Below are 24,549 nucleotides of genomic sequence, written 5' to 3'. Positions count from 1 at the left end.
TAGAATTTGTTTTAGGGGTGGTTGCGGTTCGGTAACCGCAAATTTTTGCTCAAACCGCAAACCGACCGACTGTAATGAAATATCTAAAAAGAAAGAAAATATCTAAAAAGTAAGGAAAATATCTTCTAACAAAAAGACTATTTTGCCCTCGCATTAATTAATAGGGGGAAAATTGACTTTTTGATCGGAAAAGAATTTGGCAATTCCGTTTAAGCCATTGCGTAGAGCACGGCGAAACGAGTCCGTAGACACGGAGTAGACCCGAATCGGAGCTACAACGAAGAAGATATAGTCTAAAAACCGCGAAGGACAAAACGGTAATTTGGCCAAAAAGTCAGATTTTTATCCCCACTCTCTCTCCTCTCCCCCGTCAGTTTTTCCTCTCTCTTTTCTCTCTCCTCCCGCGCGACTTGGCCGTGCGACCCTTCGCCTTCTCGGCGACGGTCCGGCCACCACAGGCCAAGCCGATCTCCGCCGTGGGTACCATCGGGTCCGCCTTCCTCTCGCCGTCACGACCTGACCGACCTCCACCCGTGGGCCGCGCGGAGTTGATCGGAAAACCATGTTTTCCGACGGAGGTTCGCCCGAGTTCATCCGAACTTCCAGCTCAAAATTCTCCTTCGTTTCTCCACCAAATCGATCTAGTAAGGTATGATTTCTCAGCTATTTTTCGTGTTCTAGCTGATGGATGTATGGGTTTCGATCGATTTTAGCTCTAAAGCGATCAATTTTCGACTTGAAATTTGGCCGAAACTTCGGCCGCCAAAAAATACTATTTCCGGTCACTTTTTGGGGTATGTTCAAGAACAAAAGTGACTCCAAATGGGGTGCTTTACCTAGGGTAGGATTTTGGAGTCTTGGTTTCGAGATTTTTCGGCCACCCGGTATCGCTTTAGACACCCGAATCTGCCCGCGCCTGCTGGGGCGCGTGGGCGAGGGTGGTGAAGTAATTCTGTACATTTTTGTGACCCTCGTGCCGTCACGAGCACGTAGGATTTCGCGGATCTCGATTCGGAGTCCGTTTGAGCCCCGAACGGATTTTCCATATCGCGCGATCCGTGGGTGCAGTATCGTCAAATAATCGGATCGCGCTGGATTTCGGATATGTCGGTCTACATGATCTCAGGATCGTGTAGGATTCAACGGATTGCGAATCGGAGTCCCGGATACTCCGAAATCGCGAACCCTGGGGCTAGGGTTTGGATTTTAAGCAATAACGCGATTTTGGCTAATCCGACGGTCCGTTTCGGACCAAAATCGCAGAACATGGTTCCTTTTCTATAAGGAATCTTCAGAGGAGCCCAGATTGGCCATCAGAGACCGTGGACCCACGGGGTCCCGGATCGGCCGATCTGGCAGCTTATCGCTTATTAAGGTTTCGGGTCTCTTAAGGCCGGTTTAACTGATTAAAAAGCTAAGGTGGGCATAGGAGTAATCTGAAACAAGTACACGTATTTCTAGGAGCCGGGGCAGGGTGTTTAGTTGAAATTCTTTTTATTCAGCCGTTTATTAATTTAATCTTTATGGGTAATCAGGCATCAGGAGCCCGACAGGACTGCAAAAGAGACCTTCAAGGGTCCAAATTTGCTCGGACCATCTGTGAGTGGACTTTCTTTCACGAATTATTTTATATAAATGAGTTATATAAAGGATTTCTATAAATAAGATTTCATAAGTGATTTTCTATTGATTTTATATTAATGAGTTTTATAAATGAGTTTATTTGAATAAATTTCTTTATTTGATCTTGAGTAAGCTTTATTGAGGTTCCGAACATGATTAGTACAGAAATAGTTCTATAAGTCTGTGCTGCTTATTTACCAGTTATAGAAACAGAGTTTGAGGTTGGAATCAGTTGAGACCGCAGCACAACTTGAGCTTTACAGTTATTACTCAGATATTTTTTTTTCTAAAGGAATTATTTTAAAACCACCTCGTACCCATTTTCTTTGGTGATTACCCAGAGTTGGACCGATGTCTACGGACATCCAGTCCGATTTCAGTTAGTCAGTGCACTTGACTTGCCTCACGAGTTCTGGGGACGCTCGGACCGTGAGTGCCAGGATTTGCGGCTCGGCAGACTTGGTGTCCCGAGACCTGCCAGGATTGCGGCTCGGCTGACTCTGTGTCCCCGAGACCTGCCAGGATTGCGGATCAGGCTGACTACGGTCCCCTGCATCCTGCCAGAGCGACTCGAGCTGACTTGGTGTCATCGAGGAATCTGCCGGCGGGACAGGTTGATCATAGTCCCCTGATTTCGCCAGTTTGCGGCTCGGGTGGACTGCGTGGCGCCCGAGTCCTGCCAGGGGAATTGACGGATATGACAGGGGTACAAATAGGTGGTATTTTCAAAGGATTTTCAGCTCTTTTATTCGGTTATGATTTTCAGCTATTTCAAACCAGTTTCTTTGATATTTGCGCATTCTATATCTTTGTATATTTGTTCAGTTATGCAAGGTTTGAATACAGAGCTTTTATACAAGTTTGATTTCAGTGTTTTATGCAAGTTTTGATTTCAAGTGCTTTTGTGCGAAACTTTTCGAGCTTGAATATGATTTATATAGAATGCCTTGAATTTAGTATGCTTTCAATGGAGAGTACGTATTCAGCTTTATTTAACTACTTTTACAATGGGGGTTATTATGGTTATAAAGTTGTTTCTAAGAACCTTATTTTTGTCCACTCACATTTTTCAACCTGTTTTTCGCCCCCAGGCCGTAGAAGTGCACGGGATCCACCACCGGGCCATGCAAAATTTTCACTTCACCACGTAAGGTAGAGTTTCGTAGAAAACCCTTGAAACCCTGAAAAATTTAGAAAAAAAAAATGCTCTGATATCTAGTTGAAACTGAGAAACTAGAGTTAAGATTGGTTATTTGAGATATTCTGGCGGTTGGTGTGAAATTATTGATTGTTTAACAGGTGAAAAATTTTGGGAGTGGTCAAAATACAGGGGAGACTCTGCCGAAATTTCGGCAGAAGTCTAAGGTAAGTTAAAAAGAATTTAATTTAAGAAGGGTAAAAAGGTCCTTGGTGCCCGACATTCGCCAGGTGTCGGACACGCACAGGACTTGGCTCGAATTCCAAAGTAGAAATTGGGTCGGGTCCTGTCACCGACTATTTGCAGTATGGTGATTTTTGAAACAACAAACCGACTGCTTTTTGCAATTTACCGCAAAAGCCGTCGGTTACCGTGAATTAGCGGTTTAAAACCGCAAGTTCTTTTTGTGTCATAAAAATCCAATCTTCCACATTTTATGCCTAATTTTGATGCTTCTTTTGAAGTCTTTTGATTTCAAGCATACTTTAACAAAAAAATATAAATTCACAACCTCAACTTCTCAAGCATATATAAATTCACAATCTCCTCAACTTCTCAAGCATTCAAATTCCAAATCCTTTAAAGTTACAAACCAAAAGGAAAATGCAATGCAAAATGAATTAAAATTACAACCTAAAGGAAAAATCATATTCGAAGTTAATTAAGGTCACAAGCTAAAAGGAAAATGCAATGCACCAATGTTACAAAATAAAGTTACAAACTCAAGTGTTATTTGAGCATCAATACTATCTACAAAATGCAATTTTTTAAAATAAAAAAATATAGTCGCAGTTTGCGGTAACCGCAAGTTTTGAAAATCAAATACCGTAACCGCAACCGCAAATGCGGTTCGGTTCTTCATACTGCAAATGCGGTTCGATTTTTCGCGATTGCAGTTCCATTGAAGTAAATTGTCGGTTGATTTTTGCGGTTTTTCAGTCTAAAATACCACCCCTAGTTTGTTTAGCAACACTCTTAAAATATCGGGACATATTTGTAATTTCATTTGGTATTTTTGTGCTTTCCTCCTCTTCTCCAGCTCCGACAGTCCAACTGAACCACCGGCGCACACAGATCTTCAAACCGGCGAGAGAGAGAGAGAGAGAGAGGCAATGGAGCCGGATCAACCGTCGATAAAATTCGGGACCCAAGAGGCGCTCTCGCACGTGCGAGCCCTGACGGACGTGGGGGCAATGACTCGCCTCCTCCACGAGTGCATAGCCTACCAGCGATCCTTAGATCTGGACCTCGACAACCTCCTCTCCCAGCGTACCGACCTCGACAAGCAGCTCCTGAGCCTCCACAGGTCCTCGACGGTCCTCGACATCGTCAAAGCTGACTCCGATCACGTGCTCGCCAACGTCACCTCCACGTGCGACCTCGCCGACCACGTCAGCGCCAAGGTCCGCGAGCTCGACCTCGCCCAATCGCGCGTCAAATCCACGCTCCTCCGCCTGGAAGCCATCGTCGAGCTCGGAAACTGCATCGACGGCGTCAAGCAAGCCCTCGACACCCAGGACTACGAGTCTGCCGCCAAGTACGTGCAGCGGTTTATTCAGATTGACTCGGAGTACAGGGACTCGGGCTCCGAGCAGCGAGAGCAGCTCATGGAGTCGAAGCGGCAGCTCGAATCGATAATCAGGAAGAAGCTCTCTGAGGCCGTGGACCAGAGGGAGCATCCAACCGTGTTGAGATTTATCAGGCTTTACACTCCGCTGGGTTTGGAGACGGAGGGCTTGCAGGTTTACGTGGGGTATTTGAGGAAGGTAATTGGGATGAGATCCAGGCTGGAATTCGAGCACTTGGTGGAGCTTATGGAGCAGAACAATCCAATCCAGACGGTCAATTTTGTTGGGTGTTTGACCAATTTGTTCAAGGACATTGTTTTAGCTGTTGAAGATAATGATGAGATCCTGAGAGGGCTTTGTGGGGAAGATGGGGTTGTTTACGCCATTTGTGAACTTCAAGAGGAGTGTGATACGAGGGGTAGTTTGATTTTGAAGAAGTACATGGAGTATAGGAGATTGCCAAAGTTGAGCTCTGAGATTAATGCCCAGAACAAGAATTTGCTTAATGTTGGTGGTGTTGGTGTTGGGTCTGAGGGGCCTGATCCTAGAGAGGTTGAGCTCTTCTTGGAAGAGATACTGTCTTTGATGCAATTGGGTGAGGATTATACTGAGTTCATGGTGTCTAAGATCAAGGGATTTACGAATGTTGACCCGGATTTAGGACCAAGAGCCACTAAGGCTTTTAGGAGTGGAAGTTTTAGCAAGGTGGTTCAGGAAATTACTGGGTTTTATGTCATATTAGAGGGTTTCTTTATGGTGGAGAATGTGAGGAAGGCTATAAGAATTGATGAGCAGGGGCCTGACAGTCTCATGACTTCGATGGTGGACGATGTTTTCTATGTCTTGCAGAGTTGCTTACGGAGGGCAATATCCACTTTGAATATCAGCTCTGTGATAGCTGTGTTGAGTGGCGCGAGTAGCTTGTTGAGCAATGAGTACCATGAGGCTTTGCAACAGAAGATGAGAGAGCCCAATCTTGGTGCAAAGCTGTTTTTGGGTGGTGTTGGTGTGCAAAAGACTGGGACGGAGATTGCCACTGTTTTGAATAATTTGGATGTCAGTAGTGAGTATGTCCTCAAATTGAAACACGAGATTGAAGAGCAATGCTTAGAGGTAATTGAAATGCTGTAGTTTACTCTGTGCTTTACTTTTCAAGATTTGTGACATGAATAACAACTACACTGTTTAGGCAAGTCTTTGGCTTACATTTTAACTTGCTTTGCATTAGGTCGAAGCCCCAAATCCCCATAACCTTGCATAATTAGTTTTATACAATCCTCCATTTAACTTAAGTTTGTGCCCCTCTAGTGATCTGATTGCCTATAGTGTGAGTTTCGTTTTCCAATTGCTTTGTCAATCTTTGCTAACATGATTAGAACCTACTTACCATAACACTTTACAGTGAGAACAGAACATTTATCCCTAATACTAATAGGATGTGAAGCTTGATGTGGTGCAGACTTAATTTTGAAGAAAGATATGTGGTTTGTATGATCACTTGAAGTGCTGCTTAGTACTCTCTCTATATATATATATATATTTTTTTTTTCAAGATTGCTTTGGTAAATTTCATTTTGGATGCTGCCGTCACAGGCTTCTTTATATGGTGGAACTTTATAGTTACGGGTTTCTTATTTATTGTCCACTAAGTTGATGGATCATGCCGCTGTTGTATTTTATTTATTGTGCATGATCTGTTGATGTAGCTGTTGCCTTTACTTTCTTAATCCTTTGTATTTTGCAATTTTTTTTATTTTTTATAACCAAAATTCGAGTGCATAGAAATGAAGAGTCAAGAGAGCATTGTAACTCAGTGAGACAGATTAGCATTTCTCCAAGCCCCCATTTGTTACTTGTTGCCTATTGGTTATTAATTCAGTAGATATGGAAATAGTCATTAAGAGCTACGTTTTGGTTGTCTAGAATCATAAAATGGCTTCGACGACATGTATAGTAAAAAGTTTTAGTTTCAAGATATATATCATGCTTGTGTCACCTTCTTGGCTGTAAACTCTTAAGTATTTTATTGTCCTTGGTAGGTCATATCTGCCTTGGTGGTTGCTTTAATATGATGCTGTATACACTAGCAAATGCACTGGCTATTAATGTTTGGGCTTCTTTTGTATCCATCTTGGTCTCTTGGATTCATGTTAGATGTTATCATCTGATGTGATCATTCTTTTTGTTGGATTGTAATGTTTTTTTCCCTACATATTATTTGCTTCTTTATAAAAAGTAATTCCATTATCAGGTATTAACAAAAATGATATCATGTTTATCAGGTATTTCCTGCACCAGTTGATAGGGAAAAAGTTAAGTCCTGTCTGTCTGAATTAGGGAATATAAGCAACACATTCAAGCAAGCTTTGAATGCTGGCCTGGAACAACTTGTGGCAACGGTGGCACCCCGCCTCCGTCCGGTGCTAGATCATGTGGGGACCATTAGCTATGAGCTGTCAGAGGCTCAATATGCCAACAATGAGGTTAATGACCCTTGGGTCCAAAGGCTTCTTCATGCTGTTGAGATGAACGTAGCGTGGCTCCAGCCACTAATGACTGCCAACAATTATGACTCATTCATACATTTGGTACTTGACTTCATTGTGAAGAGGCTTGAAGCAACTATGATACAGAAGAGGTTCAGTCAACTTGGAGGCCTTCAGCTGGACAGAGATGCTAGAGCATTGGTAAGCCACTTCTCTAGTATGACTCAAAGGACTGTTAGAGACAAGTTTGCTCGTCTCACTCAAATGGCGACAATCCTCAACTTAGAAAAGGTCTCGGAGATTTTAGATTTCTGGGGTGAGAACTCAGGACCTATGACCTGGAGACTGACGCCAGCCGAGGTCAGGCGAGTATTGAGTCTGAGAGTTGATTTTAAACCTGAAGCAATTTCCGCTCTTAAGTTGTAATCCCCGTCTGAATTGACACTTACCGGCACATTCTTTTGTTGTTTCTCCTTCTTAAATATCATATCTTCATTCTTATTTTTACCATTTCTTACAATTTTTGTACCAGATGTTTCAGTACTATTTTACCCTCAACATGTACATTTTATTTTGGAACTCATACAGTGTAGAAGAGTACTTCGATTATGAGTTTTTACCATTCATGCTTCCATTGCCAGCTTTGTAAATTTTTGAAGTTCAAAGTTTGTAAAGAGAGTCGCATACTAGACTTGATATATATATATACATGTTATTTGCTTCTTGACATAAGCATGATATAAATTTCCCAACTTTTTAGCAAATTACATGTTGGCCCAAAAAAAAAAAAAAAAAAAAAAACAGCAAAGAACAATTGCTGCAATATCAATTTAATATGTTGGAACCGATGAATGCAAAATTTTGATAATCATGTGTAGATATAATAAAATTGGAAACAAAGAGCCAACATCCCAACAGGGTTTTGCTTGCCAATACAAAAAAACAAGGATAATTTTAAAATGAGCGGTATAATGACCAAAACTGAAACAACTAACAAACATATTCCTGCTTACAGTAGATAAAGCTCATACAATCTTCTTACGTGACAAAGTAACTGCTAGCAGTAACTAAAAATTAACACCATGCATATATCTAGGAACACAGAGCTAGCACACGTTGATTGCTAGAGGTCCAACATAGATTAGACATGAGCAGTGCCCTGAGTGAACTTAGGATCTTCACATCTGTAGCTGCCATCAGGGCCGATTCCAAAACCCTTTGGATCGGCAAACACATTCTCGAGCAGCTGGCTGCGAGGTGGAAGTGGGCTCTCATCTGCGAACTCAACAGCATCCTCAACCAACTCATCAATCTTCTTATGTATGGCCTTCAACTCTTGTTCAGTGGCCAAATTGTTCTCAAGTATGTATTTCTTTAAGGCTGTGATGGGGTCTCTGGCAGCATAGTGTGCCTTCTCAGCTGCCAAAATGGAACCAAGCATCGTGGTTAATATTTAGCAACTTCAACTCAAAGGAATGAAATGATATGAAAACTAAGAAGTGAACATGCTGGCTGCGAAATGAGATAATTATTTTCTCCAATAGATTGGGGAACTCCATAATCCAACACAAGTAAATTAAAAATCAGGATATTAGTACTGAAAAGATAAAAATCTAACACAGAAGAAACTATCCACTAAATAGTTCATACAGGGGCTTAAGTCCACAATCCAACGAACAACAAAAAAATCACGATATTAAAACTCAACACAGAAGAAACTATGAGCAGAAACAGAACCAAAAGGAGTAGGAGACGGAAGCATAGACAAATTTTAATTTGTAAAATGCATACAAGCAGAAGCATTAACATCTCTCCAAGAATTGAATAAAAAGTCAAAAACAAGGACACATCTAAAAGAAGAAAGACATAATTCAAATACTCACCAGGGTCACGAAGCTCATCGGGATCAGCCAATGAATGTCCTCTGAACCTGTATGTTTCACATTCCACCAATGTTGGCCCTTCTCCTCTCCTGGCCCTTCCAATCGCCTCCTTTGCCACCTCCCTCACCTTCAAAACATCCATCCCATCCACATGAACACCAGGCATACCAAATGCAGGGCCCTTCTTCCAAATTTCTGGATCAGAAGTAGCCCTCAAATGTGACATTCCAATAGCCCACAAATTGTTCTCCACAACAAAAACAATTGGCAATTTCCACAATGCTGCCATGTTCAAACACTCAAAGAACTGGCCATTATTAGCAGTCCCATCTCCAAAAAAGGCCAATGTCACGTGATCACAGTCTGCTTGTTTCAGCACTTCCCTCCTGTATCTAGAGGAGAATGCTGCACCTGTTGCTACTGGTATCCCTTCACCAATAAATGCAAACCCACCAAGCACATTGTACTCTTTTGAAAACATGTGCATTGAACCACCTTGGCCTCGGCAACAACCAGTGGCCTTTCCAAAGAGCTCACTCATCACCTCACGAGCAGGGACACCCTTACTCAAGGAGTGTACGTGATCACGGTAAGTGCTCACCACTGAATCTTCCTTCTTTGTAAGCTTGATAAACCCAGTTGACACAGCTTCTTGGCCATTGTAAAGATGAACAAACCCGAACATCTTGCCTCTATAATACATCTGAGCACACATGTCCTCAAAAGACCTACCCAATACCATGTCTTCATACAGCTCCAAGCCTTCCTCTTTTGTTATAAGCTAAATGCACAAAGATTGAAAAGGATAGTCTTAGACACTCTTTCATTTCATGAGATAACTAAATCTTTGGGAAACAAAGAAAAAGCTCAGCTGTGTACTTCTAAATCTCTTCAAACTTAATTAGATAGATATACTGATGTTCCATGAACTTGAAAAATAAGACACAAATCAAACTGAATTAAAGCCACCGAGAAACAAAGCTGAAAGGTGGAAGCTTGGGATTTATCTGTTCTGGGTTTTCAATTGTTGGATAAAAAAACTTAAATTAAGCTTGATTAAGTGGAATTGCTCGTAAATCTCAGCTACCCAGTACTTAAAAACCCAAGAAAAACAAAATTTGAAATCCAATTCTCTTCTCCTTCCCTTGGCTTACCATGCACGAGAAAAACAAAACTTACCCAGAAAACTAAATCAAGCAATGAACTTTCAAGACTAAAACATTACCAGATTGGTGGATGCATGGAGCTTCTTCTCCTTCACAGCTTCGGAGACAGCAACGACAGCGGATCGACGGTGGGCATTCGAGTGACTGGGGTTAGCAGATAAGGAAGTGGGTCGGAAGTTGCGGGTGGATCCGAGAAAAGATGAGGTCTTGGGCAACAACAAGGAGGGCTTGTCATTGGATCTGGGGGTGGCGGTGTTGAGTTGGAGGGGCTGGGCCAAATTGGTGGCAGAGAAGGACATCTCTCCCCTTGTTTCAGTGGCTCTGTCTTTGTTTGGGAAATGATAAAATTTGGGTATTGAGAGAGAGAGAAGAAATGGGGGAGATGGAAATTGGGGGAGTGAGGGAGAGAAAGTATAAGAGGAGAAGAAGGGGCGGAGAAAACGAAGGAAGGAGGCTTGGAAATAACCGCCTGATCAAATGGGAGGCCAACCAACAACTCAACCAACTACTTCTTGTGTTGTTCTTACTTCTACAATTACTTCTAGTTTTTGGCTTTGTAAACTCCTCCGACCCAAACATTTTGTCTCCAAATTATTTTTCTTATAGACAGTTGGGTTTATCTTTCGTTCATTTATTTATAGTGTCAACAAAATCATCTTAGTGCAATGGTGTTTTTATTTTATTTTTTTAATAATGGTTTTTAATGGATTTTCTTTGTGTTTACAATGCCACATATTGAATTTGGTTGTTGATTGAGTGCTTCATACAATATGGTTCTCAAGGAAATGCAATTTGATGTTTTAATCAATTCCATTGGTTAATGATGAATATGGCTCTCATGCATTTTATTTTTTATCTTTTAAAGGTATATATGCATTCTATTTTATATATATAAACTATGAAAAGGGGGATTCGTACTCGAGTGCAGAATAGGGAGTACATTCATTCTAGTCAACTTGACTAACTCCATATGCATTCTATTTGATACACTAAATTATGCACACAAGCATTTTAGAGGAATTAGTATGTATATCTCATAAAAGAGGTGCTTCATTTATGATTTCTTCACCTATGTAAAGAGGTGGAATGTGACCAAAATAAAGCGACATTTCAAAATAATAATAAATGTCACACTTTTTTGGTGTCAAACATAATACAAGTCACTTTGTTTTTGCCAATTTTTGTGAAATTATAAGATAATAATATTGAGTATGCCCGACCAAAACAAACAAAATTTGAGCTTGACTTAGGTTGTATAGAGTGGCATTATTTTACTTCACATCATCACTTCCTTTTTGAGTTTACGATCCGAAAAATAAAATTTAAAGAAAATAATCATGAACAAAGCAGTTTTGTCTTTTTATGTTTCATTATTTCTGTCGTCACCTAAGTCCCTCCTTGTGACCATGTGGACAAGGATGAGTTCAACGCGTCACAGGATGAGGACTGCAAACCCTTTTGGTCATTTCAGTTGATATTCATTTCATTTAAAATTATATATTTGAAAACCTTTAGCACCAAAGGGTCCATAGCTCAGTGGTAGAGCATTTGACTGCAGATCAAGAGGTCACCGGTTCGAACCCGGTTGGGCCCTCCCAATTGCAAAGTTTTTTTATACTTTTTTTTCTTCATTTTTCATAACATTAAAACTAAGTTGGGCCCATTCATCCCACCCCAAGCCCATTCATAGTCAGCCCACTTTCGGTCCATTTGTTATTTATTCTCCTCGAAATTGCAAACCATCTCAACTCTTCAGTTCCAATTTTCTGCGCTCTTCCGTCCCTGTCTGTCAGTGCTGTCACTCTCTCAGGAAACCAGCTGAGGTATAAGCCGACTCTCTTTCTCATTCTCCATTGCTGATTGAGCTGTTTCTCGTAGTCACAATTTTTCTGTTTTTGATTTTATGATGAAAGATTTGGGTGGCTTTGGTTTTGTCTGACTTGGGTGGTCTATTTCGGATGTGGGCGAGTTCGATTTAGGGTTACCCGGAAATTTTTCCCGGTTTATAATTTTGTTTGATCTTGGCATCTCGTTGTTTTCCCAGTTTTGGGTTGGATCAACTTCGTTAAACGATTGCTTCAACAAATTTTATTTATAAATTCAGAGGGCCTGTTTATGTTTCTAAGAAAGTGTAGATTTTGCAGCTTTTTGAGCAGCTGAAAACAAAGAAAACGGGATGGCCGTGTAGCAAAGCAACATTGGGGCTCCTTCATACAGCAGCCTCTGGCTCGCTACTTTTATTTCTGAATTCTGTTGGTGAGTGTCCTTTTTCTTTTAATTAATTTTGGTTCTCCATGCTGTGAACGTTTGCCCTTTGGCTTATATGGTATTTCTGTTATTTATCAAGTGTGTAATTTGTTCAATTTCTTGTTGGTAGAATGCTTTGAGGAAACAAGTGAATCCCAAAATGCTGCAACCCCAAATTGTACAATCCCCAGCTAGGTTAGGCCTAACAAACCCCACTTCACCCTCTCTTCAAAACCCTACCCCTCCGAAACTCCCTTCGCAGCAACCCAGTCTCTCCCCAACCCTTCTCTCTCTCCTCGCACCCCTCCCTAGAGCCCAATCCCTTCTTATCCAAATGGCCTCCCTTGCCTCTAAACTCTTTGAAGTCTCGCCGAATCGATCCCTTTGGCTCAATGCATTCCGTGGGAACTTTCCGACCTTTCTTTCTTCCCAATCCCAATCACTGCCCTCAACCGCACCTGACTCTTCTCCTTCCTCCACCAAAGAGATCCTGTCCCAGTTCACTGCCCTTCAAACCCAACTCTTTGAGGCTGTTGCTGAACTCCAAGAAATTCTTGATCTTCAGGACGCTAAGCTGAAAATTGCACGCGAAGTGCGGTCCAAGGATGCTGCACTTCTTTCTTTTTCCAAGAAACTCAAGGATGTCGAGCAGGTTCTTGATAATCTTGTTGATGATTACTCTGATTTTAGCCGCCCCAAACGGACAAAACAGGAGGATGGTGCAGAAGATGATTCTTCATGCACCACCACCACTGTTGCATCTCAGTTGAATTTATCAGATATTTTATCATATGCCCACCGGATAAGCTACACAACCTTTGCACCACCAGAATTTGGGGCTGGACAAGCTCCTCTTCGTGGGGCACTCCCTCCTGCCCCACAGGATGAGCAAATGCGTGCTTCTCAGCTATACAATTTTGCAAACCTTGATGTTGGTTTACCTAAGACAGTCGAGAGGGAGGAGGAAACAATTCACACAATATTAGAGGCCCCGCGTCCTGAGCCAACAGAAGCCAATCAACTTCCCAAGCTGGGTGCACTCCAGGGTCTACTTCCTCCAAATATCACCGTTCCGTCAGGTTGGATACCGGGGATGCCTGTGGAGTTGCCAAGCGATGTACCTGTGCCCCCACCTGGATGGAAGCCTGGGGACCCAGTGCCTTTGCCCCCACTTGGATCTGCTCCACCTCCCAGGGTCGAAGAGCAACAATTACGGCCTAATGCTCATCAACCATTACCTAGAGCACCAGCGACAATACAGGTTCAGCATGTTCAGCTGGATATTCCGGACCAAGACGATGATAGTAGTGATTATACTAGCGATGATGCAAGCTCAGAAGATGAGGATTGACAGTCAGCTATGGTAGTGCGGAGAATTTTACGTGATTCCCTTTCGGTCTTGATGTATATGCAGCAACTTTCTAGTATCTACTTGCATTTCCTTTGAATCTCAATGCGGGCATTTCCTTTGAATCTCAATGCGGGCATTTCCCTCTCATTTCTAAGTTGGTGAATTTTGTTTGCCTTTACGTTTCAACAAGTTGATTGGTAAATCTAATTGTGCATTGGCAATCTTTGAACTTGAAGGAGCGAAAGCAGCACATTTTCTCATGGTAGAAATGTCATAAGCTTTTACAAATACCATTAAGCATATGATTTCTACATGACATGCACTCTTCTCTAGAATCCATCTTAATGAAGTATTAAAAAAACACGAAGGAAAACTGGTGGATTGTGCTGGCAAATGTGTAAAATCCGATGTTTTTGCAGCGCCAGATTTTTGTGACTTAAGCTTATAACTCAAACAGCAAATCTGGTAGCCACATGAGTTGATAAGGTTTCAACAGGATTACACTTGAACATGTATGTCTGAGAACTTCAGCTAAGGCTCACAGACAAGTTTGTGTTTGCAATAACTCAATTTAGTATATGATCCATTTGTTGTGGACGAACAAATTAGGCAAATGCTACTCCGGTTTGTCAAAGCATCTTGAAATTGTTATTTGGTGTTTGCTACTTGCTACTTCTTTCAAAATAATATTCAAACAGTCCTGAATGGATCCTAGCAAAGTTGAAAATCGAGAATAGGTTGCCATTTTAAGACACACAAGGACTCGTTTATATAATCAAAATGAAGCAATTAGAACCAATCAGGGTCCATAGCTCAGTGGTAGAGCATTTGACTGCAGATCAAGAGGTCACCGGTTCGAACCCGGTTGGGCCCTCTATAACTTGTTTTTTAAAATTTACGTTATTTTTTGTTTAGTTGATTTGGTTGTTTAGCCTGTGAGTTTGGAAATTTCAACACCATATTCTTGTTCTACCTTCTCTACATCTTAAAACCTTTTTGGCTTTCTCCCTTAAGAAAAAGAATTTCGTTGATCTGTGTTGGTAAGAAAATAATATATATATATATATATATATATATATATAATTTTATTTTTTCCCTAAAAACGACCACTAAAAGTTAGCTAATTTTAGGCCCAGAGAGAAAAAAGAGCATTCTCTATGACAGACCAAATCAACCATCCAAGATAAAATACTGCTTCATTACTGATGGATTGTATTTTGATTTCACTACAAATGCCAAGTGCCTTTCTATGAATCATATACAAAACTGGGACTACTTTACAAAGTAATTACAAGTTTACAACAGCTTTAAGTACAGACACAAATTAACATAGAAAGAATTACATGTAACAGAGGAAAACGAACTGGGGGGGGTTAAAAACTCAGCTAAAACGGTACTTAAAGATAACAGTTATTGTATAGCCTCCGCAGAATTCCAACTCTAGTGTTTTTGTTAGTTGTGTACATGACGATAATGTCACCGCTTGCTGGTTTTCTCCTTGCCTGGAAAATGAATCCACGTGTTAAAACTGGACACCTTCACAAATTTGAGAACAATTACACAAGAATGAATGACATAAGTACCAATACCGAATATGTTTGACTTTAAGGGAAACCGAAGAGATGACCCCTTTACTTTTAGCTCCCTGAGTTGCTTGGTTTTACTTTGTTTCCCTATTGTCGCAAGATCACTGCTACTTTCTGCTGGTGAAAGAACAGTTCCTTTCTGAACCTTTTCATGATACACAGCTGGAGGTGCAAGCCTCAGTTGAGGCATGTTTTCAATCTCGACCAATCCTCGGTCTCTCTGCAAATTGGTCAACATCTCAAACTGCAACATTCAATTCCAGTTTTTCATTAGTTTTCAATGTAAGACCAGTCCACAAAATAGAAATGACAATGACAACAACAATGATAAAACAAAATGACGATCATGACAAAAATGATATGACATTGCCATACTCGTGATATTTGGTGAAGCCCATAGGTATTCTCTGATGCATTGCTTTCATGTGGGTGGACAGTTGTTCCGTGTATCTGTTGGGTTCTTGAAGAAAACCCCTTCACTAAACTCTTCTCTGGAAGGACCGATTTGTTTCTGGACCTCTGAGATTTCTTCTTAGGCATACAAACAGGGCATCCGGAGGACGAGCTACTACTTGATGTGCCATTCTCCAAAACTTCACATTGAAGATGTGTTGCATGACCGCAATTGAAAATGCGAATGTAGCTAGAAGAGTTCTTGTCAAGAAGACAATCACATATACAACATATTTGACTCCGAGGGGCATACCCATGAGAGGCCCCTTTCTTGAGTATGCTCATAGTGTAGAATGTATCATCTTCTATCAGGGACTTGGCAGTATCCTACATAACAGACGAAATTATTTAAATGCAATGAGAAGAATGAAGAGGAAGTTGACTGAACAACAATAGAAAACTTCCCAAGAGAAAAGGAAAAGTCACATATCCACCAAGTCATATGAGATATAAAGATGATATACCAGAATTCTTCTTTCGAAGCCATATGTGCTAAGCATCCCCAATATTGTGAATTTAAAATCACCAAATTCCTGGCTACCATTATCAGAAAGGAGTTTGGACATGATGGTTGGAAGGCGAACATAACCTATCATGCCCTCAACAATCTCCTTGATGAACCGAGAGAACACTTTTCTTAAGATATGAGCGCCTTTATGGAGCTTTGAGATTCTCCACTCTATAATAAAAGCCACCTCATCCTCTTCTGATTCCAATGACTCAGCTACCACTGTTTTAAGATCGTCTCCTTTAGATACTCTTCCAGCATTAAGGGAATCCGTTAAAGGCTCACAAAACCTGCATTGAAATTTGGAGGATTATTAGTCTTCAAAATATGCACGACCATGTACTAGACTACAATAATGCTGAAATCAGGGAGTGTAAAATAGTCAGATAATCGTATGCAAGGAAAACTTGGTGGGAAAGAAAATTGAAAATTTGATTTTGAACTTACGAGTCCAGTAATCTAAACCAGAGTGCCTCTGATTCATCAGGATTTAAACGATGGGTGTTCCGTTGGCACAATCCAATACAGGCATGCAATATACTGTTAATGTCGCTCACCTACATGAGAAAGATTACGAATAATATATAACTATTAAGTGAATCTATAGAAACATAAAAATTAAAACTTAATCACATGCTCTGATTCAAATAATCACGGACCTCCTCCAATTTTAAAGCATTGCTGAAATGCTCAGTACGTGCAGAACCACTTGATACCAGACTTCCCACAGCAGTATCAAGCTTGATAAATTTTTCATTGAGGGTGGAAAGTGTAAGTAAAAGAGCACTGCCAACATCACCAACCCTTTCCAACAAGAATGATGCAGCATCTGTTATCCCATATTTCTGGCACAGCCGTAAACAGTGTTCCACGCGATAGCTATCAAAAGTCTCTAGGAATTTGAGAACTGAATTGCGCTCATACTGACATAACAGCTGCAAAAGCAAAAAGCAAAACATTTAGAACCTGAGGTGGTATCATTGTGATTTCATCATAAGTAGTTGCTGAACATAATCAAATTGGAAGTAACACACTAAGAGGGCAATGTCATGGACAAGCTTTATGGTACAGAAACCAGGGTAGCCACGAAACACACTCGCTCAACTCTTTCAAGTCTTGCATTCCAAAATGAATAGGAATAATCGTTCAACTGAGCACTTGACTTGACAATATCCAGGAAAACAAATGAATCACAAAGAGAATATGATGCAACTGAGACACAGGTTCATTCAATAAAATCAAATTAGAAAGGAAATTAAAAATATAAAAAAACAAGATGTAATTGTACAAACAAAGTGCTCACCTCCAGATAAAGTTCAATCATATCATCAGTCACATTAACAGGATTGTTACGCAAAAGCTTTGGGAAATCACAGATCCTTTCCAAGTAAGCCTCAACTGCTTTTGATTGATCCTTCACCCTCACAAGATCATCTTTTCTTAAACTTGAAAAGTCAAGTGTGCCAGATAAGTGAACCTCAATCACCGTTTTTAAGTAAAGGAATAGGCTTTTTGGATGGGAACGAAGTTCAGAGAGGATATGTGAACCTTCTTCACTAGTAAAATGGTCGATAACCAAGACGAATGTGCCTTCTCTGCATAGAATAAGAAAATATTTGTGATCGAATAACTGAGAAGGAAGACCTCCACTGAAGAAAATAACCAAAATATTACTTAACATGTGAAAAAGGAAAAAGAAAAGAGAAATTCAAGATAACTAAGGGATAACCTGTTTAAGTCAAAAAGCTCTGGAATTCGAGAAATTACTTCTGATCGAAAAGCGGCAGATTCATTGTCAGTCAACTGTAATAATGTTTTGTTGATAAAGGAGAAGGCATGAATGGGTTCATCTACATCTTTCATGTAGCAATCCAGAGCAGCAAGATACTGATGCCTGCTGTTATGAATTAGGCCACAAACCTAAAAAACTCCAAGAGACCTTCTAGTGAGTAATCTCAAACTGAATGAACTGTAACAACATGATACTGACAACATCATAAGATATTGGTAAATTTACCTGATAAAATCGTGCTTTCTCACATAGCTGTAACACATAAGATGAATCCCAATCAGTCTCAGGCACTACCTCAAGAAGACCAAGAACCTGCTTCTCTCTTTTTTTTGAAGTTATGGTATCTCCAGAAACCCATGATGGAAAGTTATTCTCTGACGTCAAGTACTCCAAAATTTGAGACAGTACATGTTTCGAGACATTAGCTCTTCCACATGCAACATAGTACGCAATAAACTCAAACAGATGACCAATGTCTTTCTTTGAAGGCCACTCTACTGTTGATGCACTCTCATCATTGCTAGGAGATCCATCTGTTTGGGAGATGCCCTTACTAACAATATGAATGAGAGTATCTACTGTATTTTGAACCATTGAATTCTGACTTTGAGCCATCGAATTATTCCCATCTGGCAGCTCCATATTTGCATCAGCTGAATCATGAGAAGAAACATCGGGTTTTGAGATTTCATCTTCAATGAACGCACATCTCAGAACGTCTAAAGTAGCTTCAGTATCTAGCTCCAAGAGAAGATACAGGTTAAGATATTCTCCTCCTCCTGCTCTTGAATTAGGAGCATCAGAACCCTCTAACAAAAATTGCAGAAGTTCTGTTCTGAGAGATGGCAAGCGTGGAGCAGGAATTGTTCCCTGTCCTGCAAATAGAGATAATTAATGCAAACTCTCTTAATCAGATTACTTGAGTTAACATCCAGCAAGAAATGAAGCTATGCAAGTGATTCAAACATGTGTTCCAGTAGAAAAGAATGTTAGTCTTCCTTCACCACTTCATATACTGTAAGATTTATATCTCTTTTCTATGAATTACTTATTTCAAGACCCACACAGCCACTTCTAGATGGGATTATTACACAGAGGGATATACTTTGACATTCCAATTGAACAACTCCAATAAGTGAAGTCCATACCTGGTGGAAAAGCAAGGCCTGAAAAACAGTACTTCAAATAAACTAGCATCCGGTAACTGTAAACAAGAACAAAATAAAATAAGAACACTTAAAAGCCTCATTGGAAAACTGACAAAATGCAGCCAAGAAGTAACATGAAATAATGTGATACGACTCATTATATTCTTTCAGTAGGATAATAATAAAGGAGTAGGGATGATGCATAATCAAAGGAGAAGCAAACTAAAATCGCACTTTAAACTACATATAAACTTTTCAAACTCAATAGAACACAAAGGAAACGTATCAAGACAATCATACCCAAGGGCAGTAGCACCTTCTTTTTTACTATTTTGCAAGACCACCAACAGTTCCTCTAAAGGAGACCTGAAATCATCCAAACCTTTATTGAAGAGATACACCAGAGCACTATACAATCCATGCTCCCGGCATAACCTAACAACCTACAAGAAAACATAATACATTATCTGTGAGTCAAGGTGAAAACTACAACAAACAAAACCAACGCAACATAAAAATAAAAAATAAAAAATTATAAGCAAAAATCTGAGAAGTACAGACCTGATTGAAATCCAAGGATGAAATATCCATGTGGAGAACACATTGTTCAACACGCTGTAACCATCCTTTGCGGCTATAATGCTCTACCAGTGCTTGCATAATCTTCAGAAAAGGGAGAAGGGAAAGAACATTATTATGTATAACATAGCTGCCAATACAGCCAAAATGATTGAACATTATGCAATACCTCAGGTGGAAGAGAACCAAGCATGTCCTTCAATATATATGGCTCCAACAGCTCCAAAAATGTGTCTAAGAAAATTTTAAAAGAAAAATATTGGTACCATGCAATGATGGATAAAAATTATACGTGTATGTAGCTTCAAGCTATGAAACAATCCTGCAAAACAACAGCTGACAGAAGCCAAAAAGAGATACACCATTCCTAAAACTTAATTGCATTGATCCATCATATGTCAAAGTATTAATCCAGACACCCTCAAAACATGAAAGAAAGTTAACATGCGTGGTTCTGAATACTTCCAATAAAATTATTCTAAAAGAAGAAAAGTTCAAGCCTATAATGGCAGGACATATGTTATTCACTTCATCCCTCTTTCAGAAAAGAATAAAAAATGTCATTCACTTCAGTGTTGAGCATGACACTTATTATGAGTTGTGGTAAGACAATTTATTTCATGTCTTGTTGATGCAACACAGTTACACGTTTTAAAAGGTCATTCTGACTCAACCATATGTGTTTAGCAACATGAAGTTTCCCTCTTCATAAGCATATGAACACCAAAGGATGACTCTCATATTTATTTTTTTCATTTCAATAGAAAAAATTTGTAATCCAGAAACCCAAACTTCAGCTACAAAAACGCATGAAGTTAACAGAAGGATCAAATGCAAAAACACACTGGATTGAGAATACCTCTCTGTTGAACAGCTACAAACTTGGAAAAGATTTCATCAAAAAGTATGTCAGTCCTCTTGATATGGACACAGAATTCAACTGCAACTCCACCGACACGGGTGTATTGCTCTTTTATTTCAGAATGCACAGAACTGCTTTTGCTGTTTAAGTCGTCAACTTGATCCATAATTCCAATTTGGTTGCCTAATGCTACTGATATATATGAAAATACTTCCTCTACATATGACAAAAGTAACTCAACCAGGTAGGACATTATGGCCTCCTGTACAGCAACCAGAGTTCTAGGAAGGTCAACAACACCATGAGCTTGGCCATCATAAATTGTCATTGCCATGTTCAAGGCACCCATCCAATCACCTGCACTCCTTAAAACTTGAATTCGTTCCTTCCATGGGAGAAGCCGGGAAACAATAAGATGCATAGGTCCAAGTACATATACAGAAGCTCCTCTTACAGCTACACAATTGTGATAAGCTTTTTCAGGATTCCCAAATATATTAACAAAGTGAGTATGATAAGCAATAAGATCGTCCCCTCCAAAACCGTCTACAGAAAAACTTGTTTGGTGAATTACAGTTCCATCCTTTGCAAACAAACAAAGTTGTCCAGTCATCGTAAGAACCACCAGCATCTGAAGCCATAAAACCTCAAATTATGCTCATTATATTGTGAAGTAAACAAGACTCCTCAACCATTTCAAGGGCAGAAAAACAAAAATTCAGTATCACAGAAAACGAATAAACAAGAGCATACCTGATCATCCAGCCATGCCACACCTATGGCTGCACTTTCAAGAGACCATTTACCATATACTTTCAGCTCTGATTTGACCAACTTGGCCACCTGAACTTTTCGATCCCAAGCAATTGCAAGTAGCGAAACTCTTTCAACTACTTCAGCGGGCATATTTTCTACCCAAAAAAAACCCCATCTTAGGAAGCCGTCAACAGGAAATTTAACAAAGAAAGTCAATCCTTACCAGTATTAGCAGGTAAACGGCGTGATTGCGTTGTACATTTCCAAGCAGTAGAAGGCATGGCACCCTCCCGAACCCCCTCTGGTTTTGAAAGTTGTGCATAGACTTCCAAATTGGGAGTTAGTCTTACCTGCAACAAAGACACATGGCATTAACAAACTGTGAAAGAAAGTCTTTTACAAAGAGGCAAGCATTAATTCCCAAAATAAAAGGTACATGGAATTCACGCTATCATCTGAGGGCTTCATACCACCAGAGCAGTTTGATGGGTGACAAATACGACCACACCTTCTTCAACCAAAGAAGATCCCTCATTGAAGAGTTTCCAACTTGCATCTCCACCCACCACTCCCCCCATCATACCACCAATACTGCTACCTGTAACTGTCCCATTTCCCTGAGCAGATTGTGAAGCCCCTCCAGAGAATTCATCAAAGAGGAGGGGTGAAGCTGACAGCACTGTGCCCGTTCTTTGTCCATCAAGAAGGCACTGTTCCAATCAACATCCACAAGATCAGCAAGTTTGATAGAATTGCATTGTTGAATATCACACATCAGCTCAAAAGCAAGCAATTTTAAACACAATGCTACAGGAATATATCTAAAAACAATGCAAATAAAAAGGTTTACCTGTGTTTTAATGGAGAACCTATTAAGCAGGGGAACCACAGAGAAAGAATGTAACAGTACCAGACCCTTACTATCACCAGTAACTGCCTTGAATTGACGTGTAACTTGAGAATCCTGCCCCAAAAACAGTGTATGTACAACTGGAGCTGTATGTTCTCCAGTAATTACTTTAGCAACCGATGACCTCTGTACGTCCCAAACTGTAATGTGACCATCAGCATAACCTGCTAAGAGCAGGTCCCCTTGCTGATTGAAGCATATAGAAGTCACTGCAGCATAAGATCGTTCTCCTTGCAATCCAAGAATTAGCATCTGGAACATATATAGCATAGTTTGTTAACATGTAGTCACCTATCTCTCTATCATAGGAAGTTAAAACTAAAACATAGGAATGGAAGGTAACCTTTGCATCCATGATATCAGCATTATGAGCAGAGTATTTGCTAGGGATAACAAGAATAGCACCTCTTGCCATTCCTATTGCAATGTAATTACTATGAACCGCCAAGACTTGTGGTGAACCATGATCACGCCGTAATGCTGGAGCTGAAAGGGTCCTGGTAATGGGATTGTTAGCATCGACATTGAAGTATCCCAATGTGGTGGAGCCTCTCCGAACACCCTCAAGCCTCATGGGTTGAGCAGCAGCACCTTCTTCCCAATGCAAAGCAGTAGAAGCTTGCTTCTTCTCTAGCTCTTCAGCGATTTCGAGAGGCTTCTGCAATTTCTTTTCAGCTTTTTTACTAATCCTTCTGCTCTCCAACTGCCCAATTCTCTCCTCCACAAGTTGAGTGATTGAACTTCCCAATTCACCATCATCATTACTATCACGATCATTATTATTGTCATCATCACCACCACCACCACCCTCACCGTCATTATCATTACCGCCACCACCACCATCACCAAGACGCTCCTCCTCACTATCACTATGTTTGGAACCAGGACTGTTTTCATCTATATCTTGTATTTCTGGTTGACATTCCTCTACAACCTCAACATTATTGTTAAATTCATTATCTTCAACATCATTTGCATCTAAATTTGTCAAATTCTCATCAAAACTAACATTTTTCACTTCTTCCGGAGCATTCCCAGCACTTACTTCAATACCTTGAGACGTTTCCTCTAACTCCCTCTCCCTCTCCCAAACCCTACCTTTTCTCAACAATTCATCACCAAAATCCACTTCTCCTTCATTCGAATTTGACTCAGTCACTTCAGAACTTCCTACATTCGTATCATTATTAGAATTGGACCCTACCTCGGATTTATCATCCAATTCCGTACTCTCCAGAACCTTCTGGAAAATTCCACTCCCGGCACTCCTCTTCGATTTGATCGCGGCCGCGTGCGGCGTAGGCATCGACCTCGAGGCCGCCGCAGCAGCCGCGAGCGCCGCCCCTGGCTTCGCATTTGTTCTCATGCCTCCAAGCAACCATGGCGACGGCTTCGAAACCTTTCCGACCGGATCGTCCGATAACTCGCCGGACTTGACCCGAGTGTACAAATTGGGCCTCGGCCGGACTTGACTGGACTCGTCGGATTTAGCGCTGGAGACTGATACGGCGTCGGTGGGCGGATGTGGTGGTTTGGGATCAGATGCGAGGTGGTGGATAGTGGAGGGCGGGGACGATGACGCGGACGAATCGGAGTCGTTGAGGATTTCGTCGATCGTACGGTGAGGGACGGAATTAAGGTTGTCGTCGTCGTCTTCATCGGAGAGGGAAAGGTGTGAGTTGAGGAAGGAGTCGAGGTCGAGTTCCATGGCAAGTTGTGGTTCGAATTGAGTCAGCTTCTTGGTCATGCTGGTGCAGCCAAGCTGCTGCTACTAAAATAGTCACCGGAAGAAGAGCCACAGACAGAGAGTTCGACTGGAGAGGGGAAAAAAAGAAAGTATCTTTGCTTTTTCTTTTTTTTTCTTTTCGAAAGGCCTATTTTGCTTTGAAAACACCATAAAAATATAATATTATTAAAGAAGTATTAAAGTGGGGGACGTTAACAACAACAAACATGTTATATTATATGTAGTATTTTATTTTATTTTTTTTGAAAAAGAAAATGAGAGGTATTGTTTTTTGTTTTTTGTTTTAATTTTCTTTTTCAAAGTCGGGGTTGGGTTTGTTTCATTTAAAATTTTTTTATAAAGATAATTGTAATGATTTTTTTTTAAAGACCAAATATAAACAAAAGTGCTTAAAATTATTAAAAAATAAATTATTTATGAAACTATAATGCAAATTTTTTAAAAGGAAACTCGTCGTGTACAATTGAAATTTGAATGGAAACTATTTTTCTGTTTTTCTAGTGTTATTAAAAAAATTTCGTCTCTTCTTCTTCTTCCTTCTCCTCTTGTTTTGACTTGTAAGTCGCGAGTATGTCTGCCATGTCGTTTCGTCAAACAAAATTGGGAAGGAGAGTAAAATGACGACATGTCGTTTTATTTGGAACAACGTGTCTGCTGCCTAACAGTGGTTGCATAATTGCCGTCAC

At 40.4% G+C, this 24,549-nt stretch overlaps 4 protein-coding genes and 2 non-coding genes across 8 annotated transcripts; 4 read left to right on the top strand and 2 right to left on the bottom strand.

The window, feature by feature from the left end:
- The first annotated feature begins 3,933 nt into the window (after window positions 1–3,933).
- On the top strand, window positions 3,934–7,511 carry LOC117619789 (conserved oligomeric Golgi complex subunit 4-like). The gene is made up of 2 exons (XM_034349827.1): window positions 3,934–5,502; window positions 6,672–7,511. Exons 1-2 carry the CDS (start codon window positions 3,934–3,936, stop codon window positions 7,299–7,301), a joined length of 2,199 nt encoding a protein of 732 aa, XP_034205718.1. The 3' UTR covers window positions 7,302–7,511.
- A 216-nt stretch (window positions 7,512–7,727) lies between these two features.
- On the bottom strand, window positions 7,728–10,506 carry LOC117618804 (pyruvate dehydrogenase E1 component subunit alpha-3, chloroplastic). The gene is made up of 3 exons (XM_034348538.1): window positions 9,984–10,506; window positions 8,759–9,539; window positions 7,728–8,294 (listed from the first exon to the last, which is right to left on the bottom strand). The coding sequence occupies exons 1-3, from the start codon at window positions 10,221–10,223 to the stop codon at window positions 8,017–8,019; spliced, it is 1,299 nt and encodes a 432-aa protein (XP_034204429.1). The 5' UTR covers window positions 10,224–10,506; the 3' UTR covers window positions 7,728–8,016.
- A 940-nt stretch (window positions 10,507–11,446) lies between these two features.
- Window positions 11,447–11,518, top strand: TRNAC-GCA. The gene has a single exon. It is a non-coding gene; the product is annotated as a tRNA-Cys (tRNA).
- Window positions 11,519–11,655: 137 nt separating this feature from the next.
- Window positions 11,656–13,757, top strand: LOC117617054 (mediator of RNA polymerase II transcription subunit 4). 2 transcript variants are annotated; one of them, XM_034346298.1, is made up of 3 exons: window positions 11,656–11,747; window positions 12,069–12,180; window positions 12,302–13,757. In XM_034346298.1, exon 3 carries the CDS (start codon window positions 12,332–12,334, stop codon window positions 13,520–13,522), a length of 1,191 nt encoding a protein of 396 aa, XP_034202189.1. In that variant the 5' UTR covers window positions 11,656–11,747; window positions 12,069–12,180; window positions 12,302–12,331; the 3' UTR covers window positions 13,523–13,757. The 2 variants fall into 2 exon arrangements, with proteins under 2 accessions (XP_034202189.1, XP_034202190.1); XM_034346299.1 differs by having other exon boundaries at window positions 11,684–11,747; window positions 12,060–12,180.
- A 567-nt stretch (window positions 13,758–14,324) lies between these two features.
- TRNAC-GCA lies at window positions 14,325–14,396 on the top strand. Its single transcript has one exon. It is a non-coding gene; the product is annotated as a tRNA-Cys (tRNA).
- A 296-nt stretch (window positions 14,397–14,692) lies between these two features.
- On the bottom strand, window positions 14,693–23,960 carry LOC117618518 (vacuolar protein sorting-associated protein 8 homolog). Of its 2 annotated transcripts, none has more exons than XM_034348089.1 (19): window positions 22,460–23,960; window positions 22,057–22,368; window positions 21,677–21,916; window positions 21,430–21,556; window positions 21,204–21,361; window positions 20,448–21,081; window positions 19,758–19,822; window positions 19,571–19,672; window positions 19,310–19,452; window positions 19,010–19,065; window positions 18,087–18,736; window positions 17,799–17,989; window positions 17,373–17,664; window positions 16,729–17,004; window positions 16,517–16,626; window positions 16,026–16,359; window positions 15,484–15,888; window positions 15,106–15,352; window positions 14,693–15,024 (listed from the first exon to the last, which is right to left on the bottom strand). In XM_034348089.1, exons 1-19 carry the CDS (start codon window positions 23,861–23,863, stop codon window positions 14,999–15,001), a joined length of 5,772 nt encoding a protein of 1,923 aa, XP_034203980.1. In that variant the 5' UTR covers window positions 23,864–23,960; the 3' UTR covers window positions 14,693–14,998. The 2 variants fall into 2 exon arrangements, with proteins under 2 accessions (XP_034203980.1, XP_034203981.1); XM_034348090.1 differs by having other exon boundaries at window positions 15,112–15,352.
- Between the last annotated feature and the right edge of the window lie 589 nt (window positions 23,961–24,549).

Source organism: Prunus dulcis, chromosome 2 (genome assembly GCF_902201215.1).
Source record: "Prunus dulcis chromosome 2, ALMONDv2, whole genome shotgun sequence".
Classification (NCBI taxonomy): domain Eukaryota; kingdom Viridiplantae; phylum Streptophyta; class Magnoliopsida; order Rosales; family Rosaceae; genus Prunus; species Prunus dulcis.
Note: the sequence above shows the minus strand (reverse complement) of the source record. Positions and strands in the feature narration are given on the sequence as shown.

Excerpts from the sequence above, each read along its gene's own strand:
- LOC117618518 (XM_034348089.1), bottom strand. The coding sequence starts at position 23,863 with ATGACCAAGAAGCTGACTCAATTCGAACCACAACTTGCCATGGAACTC. Across the intron at positions 19,823-20,447 it reads TGTAGCTGTTCAACAGAGAG|ACACATTTTTGGAGCTGTTG; the intron begins GTATTCTCAATC and ends AAATTTTCTTAG. Across the intron at positions 15,353-15,483 it reads GGCTTCACCAAATATCACGA|TTTGAGATGTTGACCAATTT; the intron begins GTATGGCAATGT and ends TGAATGTTGCAG.
- LOC117619789 (XM_034349827.1), top strand. The coding sequence starts at position 3,934 with ATGGAGCCGGATCAACCGTCGATAAAATTCGGGACCCAAGAGGCGCTC. Across the intron at positions 5,503-6,671 it reads TTGAAGAGCAATGCTTAGAG|GTATTTCCTGCACCAGTTGA; the intron begins GTAATTGAAATG and ends CATGTTTATCAG.
- LOC117618804 (XM_034348538.1), bottom strand. The coding sequence starts at position 10,223 with ATGTCCTTCTCTGCCACCAATTTGGCCCAGCCCCTCCAACTCAACACC. Across the intron at positions 9,540-9,983 it reads TCCATGCATCCACCAATCTG|CTTATAACAAAAGAGGAAGG; the intron begins GTAATGTTTTAG and ends TTGTGCATTTAG. Across the intron at positions 8,295-8,758 it reads CGATGAGCTTCGTGACCCTG|CTGAGAAGGCACACTATGCT; the intron begins GTGAGTATTTGA and ends CCATTTTGGCAG.
- LOC117617054 (XM_034346298.1), top strand. The coding sequence starts at position 12,332 with ATGCTGCAACCCCAAATTGTACAATCCCCAGCTAGGTTAGGCCTAACA.